At 42.4% G+C, this 18,801-nt stretch overlaps 1 protein-coding gene across 1 annotated transcript; it reads left to right on the plus strand.

The window, feature by feature from the left end:
* The first annotated feature begins 1,786 nt into the window (after nucleotides 1–1,786).
* LOC113129250 (desmoglein-2-like) lies at nucleotides 1,787–18,505 on the plus strand. Its single transcript, XM_026305136.1, has 14 exons — nucleotides 1,787–1,941; nucleotides 4,476–4,604; nucleotides 5,548–5,706; nucleotides 5,885–6,026; nucleotides 6,214–6,374; nucleotides 6,516–6,650; nucleotides 6,881–7,066; nucleotides 7,481–7,872; nucleotides 7,970–8,112; nucleotides 8,552–8,773; nucleotides 9,115–9,357; nucleotides 9,892–10,022; nucleotides 16,025–16,327; nucleotides 17,005–18,505. The coding sequence occupies exons 1-14, from the start codon at nucleotides 1,894–1,896 to the stop codon at nucleotides 18,061–18,063; spliced, it is 3,453 nt and encodes a 1,150-aa protein (XP_026160921.1). The 5' UTR covers nucleotides 1,787–1,893; the 3' UTR covers nucleotides 18,064–18,505.
* Nucleotides 18,506–18,801: the final 296 nt, after the last annotated feature.

Below are 18,801 nucleotides of genomic sequence, written 5' to 3' on the forward strand. Positions count from 1 at the left end.
ACTAAAACACACATCCATTTTTGACTTTAAAAAAAGCTTCAATTAGTGGCATAGACTTTTACTCTCAGTTTCCACTAGCACTGTGTAAGTGTCCCCTAACAGCTGAAAACAACTCCAGACTATATCTGGATGTGATTCTCATGACATTGTCAGGGGTTTTTATGTAAAAAACTGAAACATTTAATCTACACCAACACTGACCTGCATTCAGTCATCAGAACTGTGGTGTGTGAGTGCTGTTTTTTACTGTCAGCTTGAAAGACCCAGTGACAAAAAACAAACTGGCTCTCCTGTTTTGACTACTGCTGGTTTTAGAAATTCACTATATGTGCCAAAGCAAATGACTTGAAGCCTAAAAAACAGGGAGGTTAAGGGACATGGGTATCTTCTCTGTGTCTTAGAGCAGGTGTGAATTGATAGTAGATAAAACAGAAGTCTGCTTGCTCAGTGAGCTGCACAAGTTACTGTATTAATTGGTCTGAGAACCATAAACATTTCACTGGATGACTGATTATGTGACCACATAACCCAGAAACTAGAACATAATGTAAAATTTGTTTAATTATGGAAAACATGACTTTACTTCTTTTCTGCTTTAGCCATTTTCGTCCCACAACTGCTCACTGTATACTGTATCATGTTCTGTCATAACTACATCACTAGATCTAGATCTTCTTGCTGTGTGGTGACAGTGATAACCACATTGTCCTTGAATACTTTCCATTTTGTACAACTTTATACTTCTACTCCGCTACACCTCAGAGTTAAATATTGCACCAGTGAAACTTATGTACATCTAAATTTGGTGATCCATCCATCCATTATCATCCATCCATCCATCCATTTTCTATACCCGCTTATTTCTTAACCAGGGTCACGGGGATCTGCTGGAGCCTATCCCAGCTCTCTTTCGGGTGGAAGGCAGGGGTACACCCTGGACAGGTCACCAGGCATTCACAGAGCGACAAATTTCGAATTTAACCTTTTTCAATTCAGTTCAGTTTAATTTTACTGTATACGTCCAAATCACAATACAAAAACCAAACAAATAAACAAACAAAAAAACAGAAATCTAACAAATCTCTTATGAGCAGAACTTGGTGACAGTGCAGAAGAAAAACTTCCTTTAACAGTAGAAAAAACCTCCAGCAGAACCGGGCTCAGTTTGGGCGGCCATAAGCCTCGACCGTTTGGCGATAGAAGAGAGAGAAAAGAAGAGCAACAATAAACAACAAATAGACACTGCAAGTTGGTGGAGCCAGTAACTGCACATCAGCAATATACAGCTCCAGGACCAGGCACACCTGCAGAAGGTACAGAGAGAGAGAACAGAGAGAGGGGGAGAGAGCACAAACTAGGGGAGAGAGAGCACAAAGGTAGTGACATTCAATGGTCATTGGTCATTCAATGGACATTCAGTGGCATTTACCGTATTTTCCGGGGATTTGAAACGTAAAATTACAGAGGTGGACCACTTAAAATGCATATATTGTGTTTCACATTGTAAGCTTAAGTGCAGATCTCAGCTACACTGAAAGTCATATTCTGTTTTCTCTTAGCTCCCATGTCTTTTTTTATCTTTCTCGTTCACTTGCAAATTTGTGGCCTGTATTTTTTTCGGATCATTTATTTATTTATTTAATCTCTGAGGTTTTGTGCCTACATTCTCTCTCTAGCTCTCTCTCTCTCAGTTATGCGTGTGCCTCTGGGTGTGTCTGTGAGTGTAGGCGTGTGTAGGTGCGTGCGTGAGTGTGTGAGAGGTGGAGCCTTCTCCTCATAAGTCTCATTCCTCGCGTCCATAAGGTCAATACCGATTCAGGAACTGTTTTCAGAGCTTAAGGGACTCTGTCACTTCACCAGATACCAGGACATTAGCGGGACTTTTATCCAGTCATGGTTCGGCTTGGTTCGGCCGTGTTCGTGCTGTTGCTGCTGTTTGTGGTGAGTACCGGGGACCTGATTCTTGTGTGTTTTAGCTGCTGCTGTGTTTTCCCAGTGATGCAAGCTGAGCTGCGGGTTTCTTTAGTTAATGTTGTTTGGTCGTTTGTTTATACTTACAAGTAGGCATGCAGAGGAATACTGTTTGTGTATTTGTTTTGGATTTGTACTGAATATTTTGATCGACATAAAGGTAGTACAATTAAGTATTCCGCCTTATACATGTTTGTTGTTATGTAGTGTAGGATGGAATAGTTTATAGGAAATAGTATATGGGTGAAAGTGAACCATTAGAGCTGTGGCTGGAGAAGTCTTTCTACTTGGAGTGAAGTTTTTATGGTTTTGTCAAAGTGCAAAATTGTCATAGTTTCCTGTCCAGGCCAGTGCTTGCTACAGTGTAGTTGAGGTGCAAAATACGACAGAGAAAATGTAGATTTTTGGCCAACTCAAAGTTAACTACTATTTATGTGACTAGCATAATAGACAGATAGATAGATAGATAGATAGATAGATAGATATACTACTACTTTTTTAACCCTAAGTAGCCCTAGGTCTTTTGAACTAAATGTGCTCTTAACAGCCAGTATATTTTTTTATCATTTTACCTTACAGACACATTTCTCACATCAGTCGAAACCTACTTTCAAAAAAACAAACAAACGAACAAACAAGAAAATTATTCAAGGAAGAGAAGAGAGAAATACAACAATGTCCTTGGAAATATTTGCTCAAATGAAGTTTCATCTCAGGTTTACTCCTTAATGCTATTTTGTTGTTTTTGTTTGTTTATTTATTAATGGGACACTACAGTTTCTGGTGAGTCAGACAGTCAATCTCAGTAGAAGATGTGTGGCCACTCCTTGCTCAGGAACCATCACCTCCCTTCTCTCTTATTCTGACATGCCCATGCAATGACTGAATAATTATTCCCCTGGGAGGGTGTGTTGGTATCATCTTTGATCAAAAGCAGCCACACACAACCCAACAGATGCATGCTTTTACTCACAGAACCTCAGTGTATGTGAATTCATGCAGTTATTTTTCATTGCGTAGATGTAATATTAGTTTTCTGTACTCATAGAGTTGGAGTTATGACCAGGTAACTTTCAGTTTTCCATCTATAGGGTTTGACTACAGGATGAACAGTGTGGGTAATAATGCAGTAATGAGCAACCAAATCATACAAGTTTGTTGTTTAGATGTTCATGAGATTTACCTCTCCTCCTCTAGTTGTTTGTGTAATTGATAACCTACGAAAAACAAACAAACAAACAGCAGAAGAGGAGGTCTTCTGCAAGGCAACAATACAAAATATAGCATTTCTCAAAATATGTTTAATTGATTTTCACCTTTATATTAAATGTACTAACATCAACAGGTTATTAAAATTTTTGAATACATTAGAAAAGTCTAAACTGAAAAAAAACCTTTATTTGCTGAGTTATTAGAACATTATATACTTTCTTAAACACAGTTTACAACAAATTGTGATATCTTTAATTCCTTATGCCTCCTTGTGAATTTGTCATTTAAATCTAATACATCAAAGTATTTCTTTTTCAAAGAGAAACTTTTTTTCAAACTGTTCCTCTTAGAAATGATTATCTGTATCTTAATTTCTTGCTTTCTTAGACGTTCTCTTTAGAAAGCATAGAGGAAAATTTATTTACGTCTGTATATACTGGTCTTGATTGACTTAGTTTCTGTTGAATATCATGAGCAAGAAGTGTTGTCTCTGCCTTTTCCGTAATTTGACATGTATTGAGTTTTGCCTTTTCTCATAGTGACATGAAATTTTGTTGTGGTTTATGCCTGTAGACAATACTTAGTGGACAACTGGTTAACGCCACCCTCATTTTCATATAATTTATTCTTCTCTATTGTTGTCTTGGTTTTGCTGATAGTAGGTGAACAGGACACATGCTGCTGCTGGCCTATTTGGCACTAGAATTAAAAGCTACTGAATGAGAATCCTGCATAAATAAGTACCCCCCCAAACCTGCAGCACATACAGTAGAAGGACAAACAGCAGACATCCCCAGTAACTCATGTATAGTCATTACAGGGCATAATCAGCATTCGCCTTTAATGACCATGCAGAAGATGAGGTTCCTTACCTTGACCCTTATTTTTGGAATTCATTGTGATTTAGAAATTTAGTTTGGTTTCTGATTAGTTGTTTTGCAGTATTCTGGGGGGTGTTGGATGAAATGCTTGATGTGAAGCTTAATGTGGCCTCTCCTGTAATGGCCTTCACTACTAATGTTCATTATTGGGTTCTCAATGTGCAACCTGCTCAAACTGAATAGTCTACTGAGTAGTGTGATTTGAAGGTTTTGTTTCTGACTGAAAAAATCTCAAACTATGCATTTCATGACAGTATACACTGTGGTGGTACTTTAGTCATAAGGATGATTATGAATATGTACTGAGGTTTATTGAAATGCCACCTGTTAATGATATGTAGCTGATTTACATGTGGACCAGATGAATCTGTCAGGGTTCATTGTAAAATAATTTCATTAATTTTATTACAGCGCCAGGGTGTTTCTGTGGTGAGGGCCAAGTCTGGAGACAATTTGGTGAGAAAAAGAAGAGAATGGGTACCGCCCCCTAAATTACTGACGGAAAATGTAGACTACACCAACGTGGTATTTGTTGCCAAGGTGAGTCAGTGATCTTTGAATTTGTTGATGCCTTCGAACTCTGAATCAGTGCAAACTCAGCAGCCAGAATAAAAAGCTGTTAATCAAAAGAAGTATGAACAGAGATGGTACAGTATGTGGGTGACAAAATCTTTCAGCTCCTTCAAATCCCTCAAGGCCAAACGATGCTCCAGTTTCACTGAAACTAGAATATTTCTTGATTTAAAGAAAATGGTTAAATACAGTTAAATAGGTATTATCAACTGCAACACCACCCTTGTGTATTTCATCTTACTTGCCCATATATTTCTGTTGATGTAAGACACAAACTCTCAACACAAGTATTTATTATCTAGTTTAATGACTAGATGTGCTTGAATGGACATTGATCTTAACGAAGGGACAGCACACCGCTCCTCTGTACATGTGGTGTTTGTGAGACCAAATGTGCAGTAAATAGCCATGTTCAACCACCAGAGAGAGCCACTGGAACATTTTTAGCATTCTCAACAAACAAGAGACAAGTGTGGATTTGCAGGCTGGAGACAAGTAGCCAAATAACGTGAAGAGACAGTAAAATGCTTAATCTCCTACTACCTGGCGTCCACACACATGGACATCACATTTTTGGTTGTCTGCACCACAATACTAAATTCTGTGTAACTGAAACCTGTTTTACACAGATGCAGATCAAGTGTTCCCACAGACAAAAAGGACATTCCTAGTTTGGAATAGTACATTTGGAGCATCACAAAAAAGCAAGAACAAAAGCAATATCAAAACATAAGCACATTAATGACAGTACTGTATATTTAGCATTCAACAAAAGTTTAGAGGTTGTCTTAAGTTGGTCTGCTCTCAAGTGTGACTTCACAACTAGCTGGTGCAGATGTGCACTGAAATGAATATGAATCATGAATCATGAAATTTTTTTTAGCTGAATTATCTCTTCTCTATGTTTCAGATTCATTCAGATTATGATGATGGCACTGGGAATATTTACTACTCCCTGGAAGGAATTGGTGCAAACCAATATCCTTTCCATGTGTTCAGAATCGACCCTAGAACTGGACTGATTCGGGTGAATCAAATACTTGACAGAGAGGAAATTGATACTTATAGTGTGAGTGATCCGATTCAGATTTCATTCTTTGTTTTTGGCTTTGATGTCACATTTCTCTTCACAGTATTCAGTAATTCCTATTTTTTCTAAACATTAATGCCACAGGCTATTTATGTTTGTGAATGAAATTGAAAATAGATGACAATCATGTTTGAGTGTTTATTTTCTGATATTTCAGCTGTCAGGTGTTGCGACATTCAATAATGGCACAGAGGCAGAGAGAAAAATTGACATACGATTCAAGGTTGTTGATCAGAATGACAACGGTCCAGTGTTTGGACCCCTCAGTGTCGGGGTGGTGGATGAGCTCAGCCCTACAGGTGGTGCACTGTTAATGTTTTTGTGGGCAATGCTCACTGAAAAAGAATGTGATATGTGGCAAAGTAATTCTTCATGGCCTGATCAAATAAAATATTAAATGAAATAAATTGTTTTTGTTTTTTTTTTCATTTTGTATCTACATGCATTATTCACTTTGATGACTTTCATTAAATACTGTTTTCACAGGCACTTCAGTTTTGAAAGTCATTGCAACTGACGCTGATGAACCAAATCATGAGAACTCCCAGATCGCCTACACCATTATAAATCAGAATCCATCCAATAAAATGTTCTACATATCAAATGATGGGACCATCAGTGTCAATAAGCCTTCCCTGGACAGAGAGGTACACTGTGAACTAAACAAACAGTATTTTTTTATTTTCAGTTTATTTGGTCAAATGAGACTGTCTCTAATCATTGTGGGCATGGGTGTTGAAAAGCAATTTATACTTTATTACTGATTTTATAATCTTTTCTAATTTCAGAAAGTAGCTCAGTACAGTCTGACAGTGAAAGCTCAAGACCTCAAGGGAAAATCAGGAGGAAACAGTGCAACTGCCACTGTTACCATTAATATCAGAGATGTAAATGACAACCCTCCAACTCTGGAAAAAGACATGGTAATTTTCTTTCTCTTATTCTATTGTATCAACATGTTATGCTGCTTGATGGTGCCAGAATAAATATTGTATATGAGAGTTTTCAGACAAGCATGGATTCACTGTTTTTTATTGATGAGAAATTAAAAGAATGTATGAAAATCCTTGATGTGCTCATGACACCTGCAAATCACTGAAACAAATACTGCTGAAAAGAACTTCAATACCTTGATCTCCTGTTTTACCTGCAGTATGAGGGCAGCATTGAAGAGAACACACAGGGTGTGGAGGTGATGAGACTCAAAGCACAGGACCTGGACCTAGAGAACACAGAGAACTGGGAAGCTGTGTTTGACATTGTTAAAGGCAACGAGGCTGGGTACTTCAGCATTAGAACAGACCCCAACACCAATGAGGGCATCCTAATGCTGAACAAGGTACTGCAGTTTTAGTTAAAGGAAATAAATGTGAATTGCAGTATTTTGTTGTCTAATGGTCATATATGCAATGATTAGGCTTCTTACACAAACAACTAAAGAAATAAACTTGCTCATCATGAAAGGTCAGAAAAACATGTCTACAAAAATGAATCAGTAACTCTTCAAAAGTACAAATATCTCTGTCACCCTTGGTTCAGGAGCCTTACACCTGTGGGTCATGTTACCTACCTTACCAATATACATGGATACATACATATGGCGATAATTCACGTTCGCTACTTAAGAAATCCCTGAGAAAGGTTAATCCCTGACAGTAACATTAAGATGTTTTACCAGTGAGCTTGCATTGACAAATACACATAAACATGTTAGCAATTGATTTTCTTTCTCTTTGTGTGTGCCATTTTACAGGCTGTGGATTATGAGGATGTGAAGGAACTTGATCTTGGAATAGTTGTGCAAAACAAGGCTCCACCACATGATGGATCTGGCGTAAATGCCGGAGCTGGTATCAGTTTTGGAGGAGGAGCATTTGGCGCTGGCGGTGCAAGTGGTGCAAGCAGTGCAAGTGGAGCAAGTAATGCGAGTGGTGCATCTGGAGGATCATCATGGCAAAGTCGTCCAACATCTAAAACCTATCCAGTCAAAATCAATGTAAAGAATCAGCGTGAGGGGGCACATTTTGATCCCAAAGTCAAAGCTATCCCTATCCCAGAGGGAGGCAATTCTATCAACATTAAAGATGTTATTGCCCGCTACCCAGCACTAGATGGAGACACTGGAAAACCAGCTCAGAATGTCATGTCAGTGCAAACAGCATATATATTAATGACTGTACAATTAAGGTTGTTATTTCATTGTCCACATGCAGTAAGAATAACTGGTGTATTTTTGCTGTAGGTATGCCAAGGGCTCAGACCCTGACAACTGGCTAAGCATTGACCCGAAGACAGCTGAGATCAAACTGAACAAGATTCCTGACAGTGAATCTACTTTTCTTGTCAATGGGACATATTTCACTACAATACTCTGCATTTCAGAGGGTACATTCTTACACTACATATTTGCTCCAGCTCAAGCTGTTTTACTCGTAAGACTAGTACTCTAATGCCAAAGTAGCCATGGAAAGGTAAAACACATTTTGCTCAAAGGATAAGGTATGTTTTTATTTCCACAAATACCATACTGTCAAACCAACAGAGAGTAGATTACAGTGATAAGAAGAAAATAAAACAAAAACATTTCCTACATAAAAACATAACCAGCAGTTGCTAACTAGCAAATTTAACATCTACACAGTCAATAAACTGGTTGTTTGTGGTGAACAAACAAAGACAAAGATTTCAAAGTGAATTAAGTGAGGAGAGTATTAGCTTTGCCCTCAGTCTGATTACATCTTTACTCATTGACCATTATCTGAAAGAAAGAATGATCTAAAGAAATGTTGAATTACCCATTGTTTTTTTTTTCTTTTAAACACAGATGTGCCTGCTAAAACAGCCACTGGCACCATAGCCATCCAAGTGGAAGACTTAAATGACCACTGTCCCACTCTGACCAGTAATATCCAGACTATGTGTACCACGGATGATGCTGTTATTGTGAATGCTAAAGATGAAGATCAGATCCCTAATGGACCTCCTTTTGACTTTGCCATTGTCCCAGAGGGCACTCAGGGTAAATGGCAGGTGGAGCATCTCAATGGTGAGGAGAATACTGCAAATTGTTTATATAGAAGTTATTGCAGATATATGAATAAAACACATACAGATGTAAAGCTAGCTTTGTGCCAACAGAGTATGTCTACCACAGATTTACTTCTTTTATTACACCTGTGGGTTCTCTTAAACTTCATTAATAGGTTATGACTATAAAACTGACACTGAGCTTTATTTTTTTCTAAGATGCCTGATATGCATCATAGATCAGTGACCTTCCAGAGTGTCCATGTGAAAAAGCCAAATCTGTCTGTTTTCATCTAGAATACTACTAACTTTAAAGATCATTGATCTTCTACATATTTATATTTGTCTTGTTGCCGGCAGACACTGCAGCTATCCTGAGGGCCCAGGAGTCTATGTGGCCTGGTTTTTATGAAGTGGAGTTCATGGTGAAGGATCAACAGGGACAGGCCTGTCCAGAACCTCAGAAAGTCCAAGTCCAAGTGTGTACCTGTGAGGCTGGAGTGGTGTGTGGAAAACGAGGTTCTGCTGCTCAGACGAGCAAAAAAGTAGAGTTAGGATCTGCAGGAATTGGACTGCTACTCCTGGGCCTGCTGCTCTTACTACGTAAGAATCATGTGATACTTATTCTGATGAACACTGAAGACTGAGACAGTACCAAAATGGGTCAAGTTGAGTTGAGGCCGAAAGATAACAGTAAAGCAAACATGCAAAACCTAAAGTAGGTATAGACAGTGTACATGTATTTCTAAAACATGACATATTGATACATACCCCTAGTACAGGGGTATGTATCACTCCCTCTTACACAATTCAATGAGATAAGATCTATACAAATAAATTGAATAGACAAACTATTAGTCTTTGAGGGGAAGTTCAGGATGTGTTTGTCAAATTTATGTGATATTCATTCTGATGAAGGGTCATGTGATCAAACACCTTCACTGTGCTCAAGACGGGCTGAGCTCATTTTAAAGTTCAGTTTAGCCCAAAGATAACACCACCACAAATTATTCTAAACAAATACCAAAACACATATTGTATTGTGCTGGGTAAACTGAAAATTCACCTCAAGGTTTGAGGACCCCAGAGATCTGCAGTGCCCACACCAAACAAATCTGACTAAAACTCTTGTTACAGTCATTCCTCTGTTACTGCTCTCCTGCCACTGTGGGAGTGGTGGGGGTCTGGCAGGGGATTTTGCTGAGATACCTTTTGATACCAAATCACACCTCATCAACTACCACACTGAGGGCCAGGGAGAAAACACGGTAAGAACCACATCTTCACCTTTAATATAAAGATCTTAAGAAATATTTATAAACATTTTACAAATTAAAGGTATATATTCAAAGAGCACATCTACAGAAATTTCAAGAAGACGTCAACAAAAGGAACTGGTTTATTGCAAACATAAAACAATTTTTTGTTTTAGCTGAATCTGAGCACGTATTTTCTGTTTGAATACTATGGAAAGAGCAGCAGTTCATATGTTGAAGTATGAAAGATCAAACAATGCTGTAAGCTGAGTCATGGGAACTGGACTTATAATTTTATAGGTTGAAATGTTTCACTACTCACCCAAGTAGCTTCAGCAGTCTGTCAGGTTTCGGGAAACTGATATAAATTTTGGACCCAAAATGCACCCACTCTGGTACTTAATGTTCAACAAGACTTTATTTAATGAAATAAGACAAGAAGCCAGGAACAGACACTAACTAAGCAGGGATTGGTCTAGACAGGGAAACTCATGAACGTAAAACAAGAACGGACACAAGAAAACAAGGCACGAGGGTCTACATAAAAACATGAACATGGGACAAGAACACAAGGGAATAAGGTCGGAGGAATCTGGGTCACACACACTTGGGGAGACGCACCAGATCACACAAACATTTGGACATGAGAGACGGGGAGTCAGGGCATGAAGGTCTGGGTCACACACGCACCTCGGGAGACGTACCAGACCACAAGAGAACATGAACATGGACACAAAGTTAACAGGGCACAAGGAGACAAAGCATGAAGGTCTGGGTCACACACAGAGGGAGACGCACCAGACCAGATAGGGAACACGAAACATGTACAGGGAATCAAGGCATGAAGGGATCTGGGTCTCACACAGCTAAGGAGACACACCAGACCACACAGGGAAACACGAACATGGGATTCAGGAAAACACTGGGCATGAAACAAGAGACAAACATGGGACAAGGACACATGAACCGAGAACATGGGAAAAGACCAGCAAACTAAAATAAAAAGGAGGCAGAATACTTAACTTAAACCGGACAAACAAGGTGGTCCAAGAACCAAAATCCAAAAGAAAACACAAATGTATAAATAGGCTCAAAAACAATGCCGTAGCAGGACTCTAAGCTCAAACAAACAGCGGCATAAACAGCGGCAAAAACAGACAACCTGGCAACTAAAACATGGATCAAACAAGGTATATAAAAACAGGGGACAAAACAAGAAACAGGTGAAAGCAATCAAACTAATTGGGTCAACGTAAGGGGAACAGACTAACCAAAAACCAGTTCCTGTCAGGATCCTACAAAATAAAATAAACAGGAAGTCTGGAGAAATGGATCCTGACAGTACCCCCCCCTTAAAAGGCCGGCCCCTGACGGCCTTCAAATACCATCCAAATCACAACTGGGTGGGCGGTGGGGGTCCTAGGAGGAGGGCTCCAGAGGGCAGGCGGGCAGGGCAAAACAAACATGGAATCAGAGGGTTGCTCAGGTGGGCAGAGGTCCGGAACCTCTCTGGCAGGCGGCCTCTCTGGCAGGCGTGGGTCCGGAACCGCTCTGGCGGGTGGCCCCTCCGGCGGGCGAGAGACTGAGACCGCTCTGGCAAGTGGCCTCTCTGGCGGGCGTGGACTCGTGGCCGTTCTGGCGGACGGCCTCTCCGGCGGGCGTGGACTCGTGGCCGTTCTGGCGGACGGCCTCTCCGGCGGGCTTGGGCTTGAGGCCGTTGCTGTGGCAGTCGTGGAAATCCTGGTATTTGCTGCAGCTCTGGAAACTCTGGAAAATCTGGGAGCTGAAACGGCTGTGAACGCTCTAGAGGCTGAGATGGTTGTGGAACCTCTGGAAGCTGAGACAGCTGGAAAAGAGGAGACTCAGGAGACTCAGGAGACTCAGGAGACTCAGGAGACTCAGGAGACTCAGGAGACTCAGGAGACTCAGGAGACTCAGGAGACTCAGGAGACTCAGGAGACTCAGGAGACTCAGGAGACTCAGGAGACTCAGGAGACTGCTGCTGCTGCGGAAGCTGAGGAGGATCCAGGAACTCTGGAAGCCGAAGCTGAAGCTGAGGCGGGTCTGGAGGTTGAAGCTGAAGCAGAAGCTGAGGCGGATCTGGAAGCTGAGGCTGAAAGTGAGGCAGATCTGGAAGCTGAAACTGAGGCAGATCTGGCTGTGGGAACTTTGAAGACTGGCTGCTGAGGCGGTTGTGAAGATCCTGATACCGATGGCGGAAACACTGGAAACTCTAGTAACGGCTGTGGGAAGACAGGTGGCCCTGGAGGCTCTGATGACTCTAGTGATGGTGATTCGGGCGGTTCTGGTGACTGGAGGAAGTCGGTTAATCCTGGGAACTCTGGTAGTTGAGGTGGCTGCAAGAATTCTGATGGTTCTGGTGACTGGAGAAACTGACAGTCCAGGAAAATCTGGCAGGTCTGGATACCATGGAGACTGCAGAGATTCTGACAGCTGTGGGGGCTGTGCGTTCCTTGGTGGCTGTAGACTTGCAGACTGAAGGTGCAGTGGAGACTCTGGAGGTTGCAGATCGGTGTCCTGGGGTGACTGGATTCAGAGGTGGTCCTACTGGTCCGGACCATTCTGGCAGCAGTGACCATTCTGGTGGCTCCAGTGGTACAGGCCACTCTGGTGGTTCAGGCCATTCTGTGGGCTCTGATGGTTCGGGCCACTGTGGCGGTTTTAGCCATTCCGGTGGCCCGGACGGGTCCGGGACTTGTGGGTGTCGCAGAGGCTGAGAGAACTGTAGGGGTTCCGGAGGGGATGACTGGTGAGGCAGCACTGGAGGCGGTGACCGGTGAGGCGACACTGGAGGCACTGAAGGCTCTGAAGTCAGTGACCGGCAAGGTGGTACTGGAGGCACTGAAGCCAGTGACCGGCGAAGCGGCACTGGGGGCACTGAAGGCTCTGAAGGCAGTGACCGGCGAGGCGGCACTGGAGGCACAGAAGTCACTGAAGGCAGTGACCGGCGAGGTGGTACTAGCGGCACTGAAGGTTCCGGTAGTTGCGGCGGTGCTGGAGGATGCGGTGCCGGAGAATGCGGTGCTGGAGGATGCGGTGCCGGAGGATGCGGTGCCGAAGAATGCGGTGCCGGAGAATGCGGTGCCGGAGAATGCGGTGCCGGAGAATGCGGTGCCGGAGAATGCGGTGCCGGAGAATGCGCCTGCTCTTGTAGTTGTGGGGGTGTGAGAGGAATCTCGGCGGAGGTATCCTCGTCGGGATGCGGAGATTCTCGGACTGGTCCTTTCCAACGACGGCGACTCCGCCGCTGTTGTCGAGGTGGCAGGCCAAGTGGACGCTGTGGCGAGGGAGACTGCTGCAGCGAGGGAGACTGTGGCAGTGGACGGGCTGGAGGCTGTGGCGAAGGAGATTGCTGTGGCAAGGGAGACTGAGATACTCCTCTCCGTGGCAGCCCTCTGGGCGTAATAGCCAGACGGGTACTGCGGAAGGGATTTCGGTGGGGATCCCAGACGAAGTCGTCCTCATCAAAGGACTCCCAGTCCTCTTCGTCGAGGGTCTCCCAGTCTGAGTCGCTGTAGGGGGGCTGATCCAGGGTCTGATGCCGATGCTGGCGGCGGTTTCGGCGTCTGAGGCGTGATGTGGGTTGTAGATCCTGTGGTGTCTGGTAATAAGGGCTCTCCAAGAGGTGACCCCCAAAGTGCATTATTGGAACGTACGCGGTGGGGTCATCCTTGGAATCGTCAGACGAGTATTTGCTGTCAAGCGGATCGTCCAAAAAGGACCCCATGGAGTACCTTGGGTCGTATTTCTGGGCTTGTCTGGAAAACCAGGTGAGGATGTCTACTTGGTCCGAGGCTTGGGCGTGATGTGGTTGTGTGCGTGGCGAGGTGGGAACGGGACTGACGAGAAAAGTTCCCATCCTCAAACAGTCCCCAGCTCTGGTTAAAGGAGGACAAGAACGGAGTGGTTGAATGGTCTGTAGGTGGGTTAGACTGTGGCATGGAAAGTACATGGTGGCAACGAGGAAAAGAAAGAGGGAAAAAAAAAACTCCTGGGTCTGCCTACGTGACTGAAAAACTAAAGACTGGGAACATGATGATCAAAAAGAAACTACTGAGCTATGGGAACATGAACATGGGACAAGAACACAAGGGAATAAGGTCGGAGGAATCTGGGTCACACACACTTGGGGAGACGCACCAGATCACACAAACACTTGGACATGAGAGACGGGGAGTCAGGGCATGAAGGTCTGGGTCACACACGCACCTCGGGAGACGTACCAGACCACAAGAGAACATGAACATGGACACAAAGTTAACAGGGCACAAGGAGACAAAGCATGAAGGTCTGGGTCACACACACATCGAGGGAGACGCACCAGACCAGATAGGGAACACGAAACACGTACAGGGAATCAAGGCATGAAGGGATCTGGGTCACACACAGCTAAGGAGACGCACCAGACCACACAGGGAAACACGAACATGGGATTCAGGAAAACACTGGGCATGAAACAAGAGACAAACATGGGTCAAGAACACATGAACCAAGGACATGGGAAAAGACCAGCAAACTAAAATAAAAAGGAGGCAGAATACTTAACTTAAACCGGGCAAACACAAGGTGGCCCAAGAACCAAAATCCAAAAGAAAACACAAATGTATAAATAGGATCAAAAACAATGCCCTATAGCAGGACTCAAGCTCAAACATAAAGCAAGGACTAAGCTCAAACATAAACAGCGGCAAAAACAGACAACCTGGATCAAACAAGGTATATAAAGACAGGGGACAAAACAAGAAACAGGTGAAAGCAATCAAACTAATTGGGTCAACGTAAAGGGAACAGACTAACCAAAAACCAGTTCCTGTCAGGATCCTACAAAATAAAATAAACAGGAAGTCTAGAGAAATGGATCCTGACAGTCTGAGGAAAAGATGGTAGGAGACTCAGATTTATCTTTCAGGTTGGTTTCACTTCACCCCTGGCCTGTCCTTTATTTTGAGTACCCTCAAGTAAAGTGAGTATTTAGTACTCATTACTTCCTCAGGATCTGACCATTATTTATTGTACTTATAATCAAGCAAATTAAAGCATATCTTCCAAATAAGTATTTATGGAAGTGCACTGTTCTATCTTGGCCTGTAAAAAGGTTTAATTCTGGACTCTTTAAGCAGGTTTTAATATAAATTATGTAGGATATTGGACCATAAGTAAAGAACAGTGGTGTGGAGTAGAGATATTTTTTATGTTCCTAAGGTATATGGCACTGCTTGTACAGGCAATATAATGCAACTTTTATATTATTATTATTATGCCAGTCTTAGGGGTGTACCTCAACTGGATCTTCCTCAGTCAGAAGGAATAAGAGGACACTTCTGGATTTACTTGAATCGTTTTATTACTCTTCATACACTCAGATTGTATTTAGGATGGGGGAGTCTGGTATACACTATAAATCAAAAGTTTCAGAACAACTCATTTTTTTCCTAGTTTTTAATGAAATTTATGCAATTTAATGTCTGAATCTAGCCCTACTCTGAAATTAATGCATACAACAAATTAACGATTGGACATAAAACAACTCTCACTCGTGGCACAAGCATTTTGTGACACTCGTGGCATTTTGTTTACAACGGATATCAAATATTATTCAGAAAGTTCTTCTCAACACTGTTGCAGAAGTTCTCATAAATATGCTGCACTTGTAGGTTGCTTTGGTTTTACCCTTCTGTCTTCTTCATTCCAAACCAGCATTGCTTCTATACAGACAGAGGGTAAATTACAATAGTTGGAACACCTGTAGGAATTGTTAGTATCAACTTTCAAGGCTTAATTTACTTCCATTGCTGCAGAACAGCTCTATGTTGTTAACCCATTGCTTCTCTGAAAAAGACCTTTGATGAGAACTCTGAAATGTACATTCTTTTGCAGCTATTGATAAACTATTATACACCTCAGTTTGCCTCTTACCTTTGTACCTTTTCATACTTTTATGTTGGTTCACTATTGACTCTGTTCTGACATTTGGATCCTTTGGTCTGTTGTAGGAAGTGCCACTGTTGAACACGCCAATGCAGATGGATGGAAATTGTTTCAAAGTGATTCCAAGTAATAATGACAATCCAGCAAGAGTAAAATCTGACACTTCTGTGGGTGGAATAAATAGGGCCTCCGATCGAAGTGGTTATGTTGGTGGCGAAATGGAAAAAATGTGGGAAGGTAGAAATCAGAACGTCAGTGGCTTCTACCAGGCTGCCAAGCTCGAGAGCAGAGGAACAAGAGGAGGAGGTGGAGGAATCTTTGATGATATGGCTCTGCCACATGACTTCTTTACACAATACTACACTCAGGTAAGGAATTAGCTGACCACATACAGTAGAAAGCCTCAATGTAGTGAAGGAGGACAAGTCCAAGTCAAGTCTCAAGTCTCTGGTCACAGCTCGGGTTCAACTGTTTCACCTGCAATGAACAATGCTTGTGCATGCTGTGCTCTATAAAATTAGTAACAAGCTAACAGATAGCTGATGTTGAGCCAGACCAAGTGTTAACTGACTGTCCTGTCTGGGTGTGTTTTGAGGTGCATGATAAGATTACATGTGGTTGATCCAGTGTCTTTATACTGCACACCTTGCATGTTGCCATTCGCTTGTTTAGGGTTTGTATGTAGTCATAATAACCAAACTGTGTACTGTGCAGTGTACAGTCACCTGTGGCAAGGCTTGCCATGAATGGGTTCTGCTGACTGCCAATAGAGGGCAGCAATACACCTTTGCGGTGTCTAATCTTTGAAACCATTAATTTTGTCTTAATGTATAGAGACTGCAAGTATTATCTCCTTGAAGTTTGTGATGTTACGTGAATACACACGTCTCTGGTGTTTTCTACTGAGATTGTTTTTGAATTTTGTTTGGATGACATGACTACATTTATTTAAAGTGGAATTACAACAGAAGTTGCATCATGAACACCAAAACATTAGCCCCCCTCACACAACAAACAGTAACACTGATTTCTTTTTTTCCAACAGAAGGTGACTGGTGAAAACAACAGCTCTGCAGTAAAGGATAGTCTGTTGGTTTATGACTATGAGGGCCATGGCTCTACTGCTGGTTCTGTTGGCTGTTGCAGCCTCCTAGAGTCTGAAAATGACCTGCAGTTCCTGGATAACCTCGGACCAAAGTTCAAAACCCTTGCTCAGGTGTGCGGAGGCAAGACCATTTCAACTGAGGTCAAATCCACTTCCAATCCCCTACCAAGTGCCTTTATCAACACTCAGACCTCAGTGTCAAGGTCTATGACTGTCCCACAGCTGCCTCCTCCACCCAAAACAGAGCCCACCATCTCCAAAACTGCGCAGACTGTGGTCAGGGAAGTATCTGATCATTCTCAGATGATGAAGGGAAACACAACCACAGTGAAGGAAGGGATGACAACAGTTAAGGGAGGGATGACTACAGTGAAGGATGGGATGGCAAATCAAGCCCAAATGGTCCTTCTGCAACAGCAGCCTGTCTACTACACCACCACACCTGTGCTGCAGCCGATGCATTACGTAGTCCAACCACAGGTTCAGAACACTGTGCTGCTGACTGAGCCAACCACCAACCTGCAGGGCATGGTACTGGTTAACAGCTCTCAGCCTGTACCTGCCCAGGGTGTGGTTGTTCAGAGACAGACTGTAATGTCCAGCAGACAAGCACAGGGGCCCGGCAAAGTGCTGATGGAGAGGAGCGGAGGTGCAGGGTTGCACTACCACAATGGAAATCTCTCTGGCTCTCAAACCATGATGGTTCTGGATGGCGAGCTCCCTGCAGGGTCACTGAAAGTGTTAAAAGGGAGTCAAACTGGCCTCATTAAGGGAGGCACTCTACAGTCAGGAGAGCTTTCAGGATCTCAGAGCGTCCTGGTGGTTGGAGGTCCAACAAGCAGCACAGGGCAGCTGGTGCCGGGAGAAAGAAATCTGTCCCAGAAGAACGATGTCACTAGTGCTCAAAGCGTCCTCTACAACACTTCCACTACCACATCAGTGAGCACAGTCCCCACTTACCGCAAGGTGGTGGTGAAAGAGACCAGAGAAATTCACTGAGTGAGAGATTTGGAGGCCAACAGCAGACCTTTTCAGTGATGCCAATAAGACTGCTCCTCTGGCCTGGTCCAGGAGATGGGATTTAACTAATGCTGTTAATACTGCTATTAATTGACATATAAGAAATTCATCATACTTCCTTTTGGGCGAGTGTGTCACCGAAATCAGATAGAATATTACAGTACATACATACACATATACCTGTAGAATGATGTTCTATATATAATTAGTATTCTGTTCATCTGCTGACATAAATTCACTATTCATGTTATATTTTCTGTTGTCTTTTACTTCTCTGTTACTGTTAGTCTTACATATGCTATATGCTTCATTGCTCATTTGTTTTGAATCAGTAAAAAATAAAAATAATGAAATGTAAAAATAATAATTCTTTGATATACAGTATTCTAACTCTAACCATAAGTAAATGTTTTAAATCGTTTCTTAGTTTTCTGTTCAACTGAAATGATCCGTGATTAACTGACTCCTAGTCTATTTTATCTTAATGCACCTCTCATATCCTCTCCAACCCAGATGTGAGATTAACATCACTTCAGCCCCACTACCTCAGGCCAGACCCCCAAACTTCTCTTTCTTCCTCATTAAGAATACACATTTTTAAGGTCACTTAAAATTTTTTAAGCTCACTGAATCTAAACAGTAAGACAACTGTTCCCTAATTTTGCTAATTTCATTCCAGGATAATGTTAAGGTGTGTTTTTTGTTGAAAAAGCAGAG

Source organism: Mastacembelus armatus, chromosome 4, assembly GCF_900324485.2.
Source record: "Mastacembelus armatus chromosome 4, fMasArm1.2, whole genome shotgun sequence".
NCBI lineage: Eukaryota > Metazoa > Chordata > Actinopteri > Synbranchiformes > Mastacembelidae > Mastacembelus > Mastacembelus armatus.

Coding starts and splice junctions, on each gene's coding strand:
- LOC113129250 (XM_026305136.1), top strand. CDS start 1,894: ATGGTTCGGCTTGGTTCGGCCGTGTTCGTGCTGTTGCTGCTGTTTGTG. Junction 6,375..6,515: donor AGCCTTCCCTGGACAGAGAG/GTACACTGTGAA, acceptor TTCTAATTTCAG/AAAGTAGCTCAGTACAGTCT. Junction 7,067..7,480: donor GCATCCTAATGCTGAACAAG/GTACTGCAGTTT, acceptor GCCATTTTACAG/GCTGTGGATTATGAGGATGT.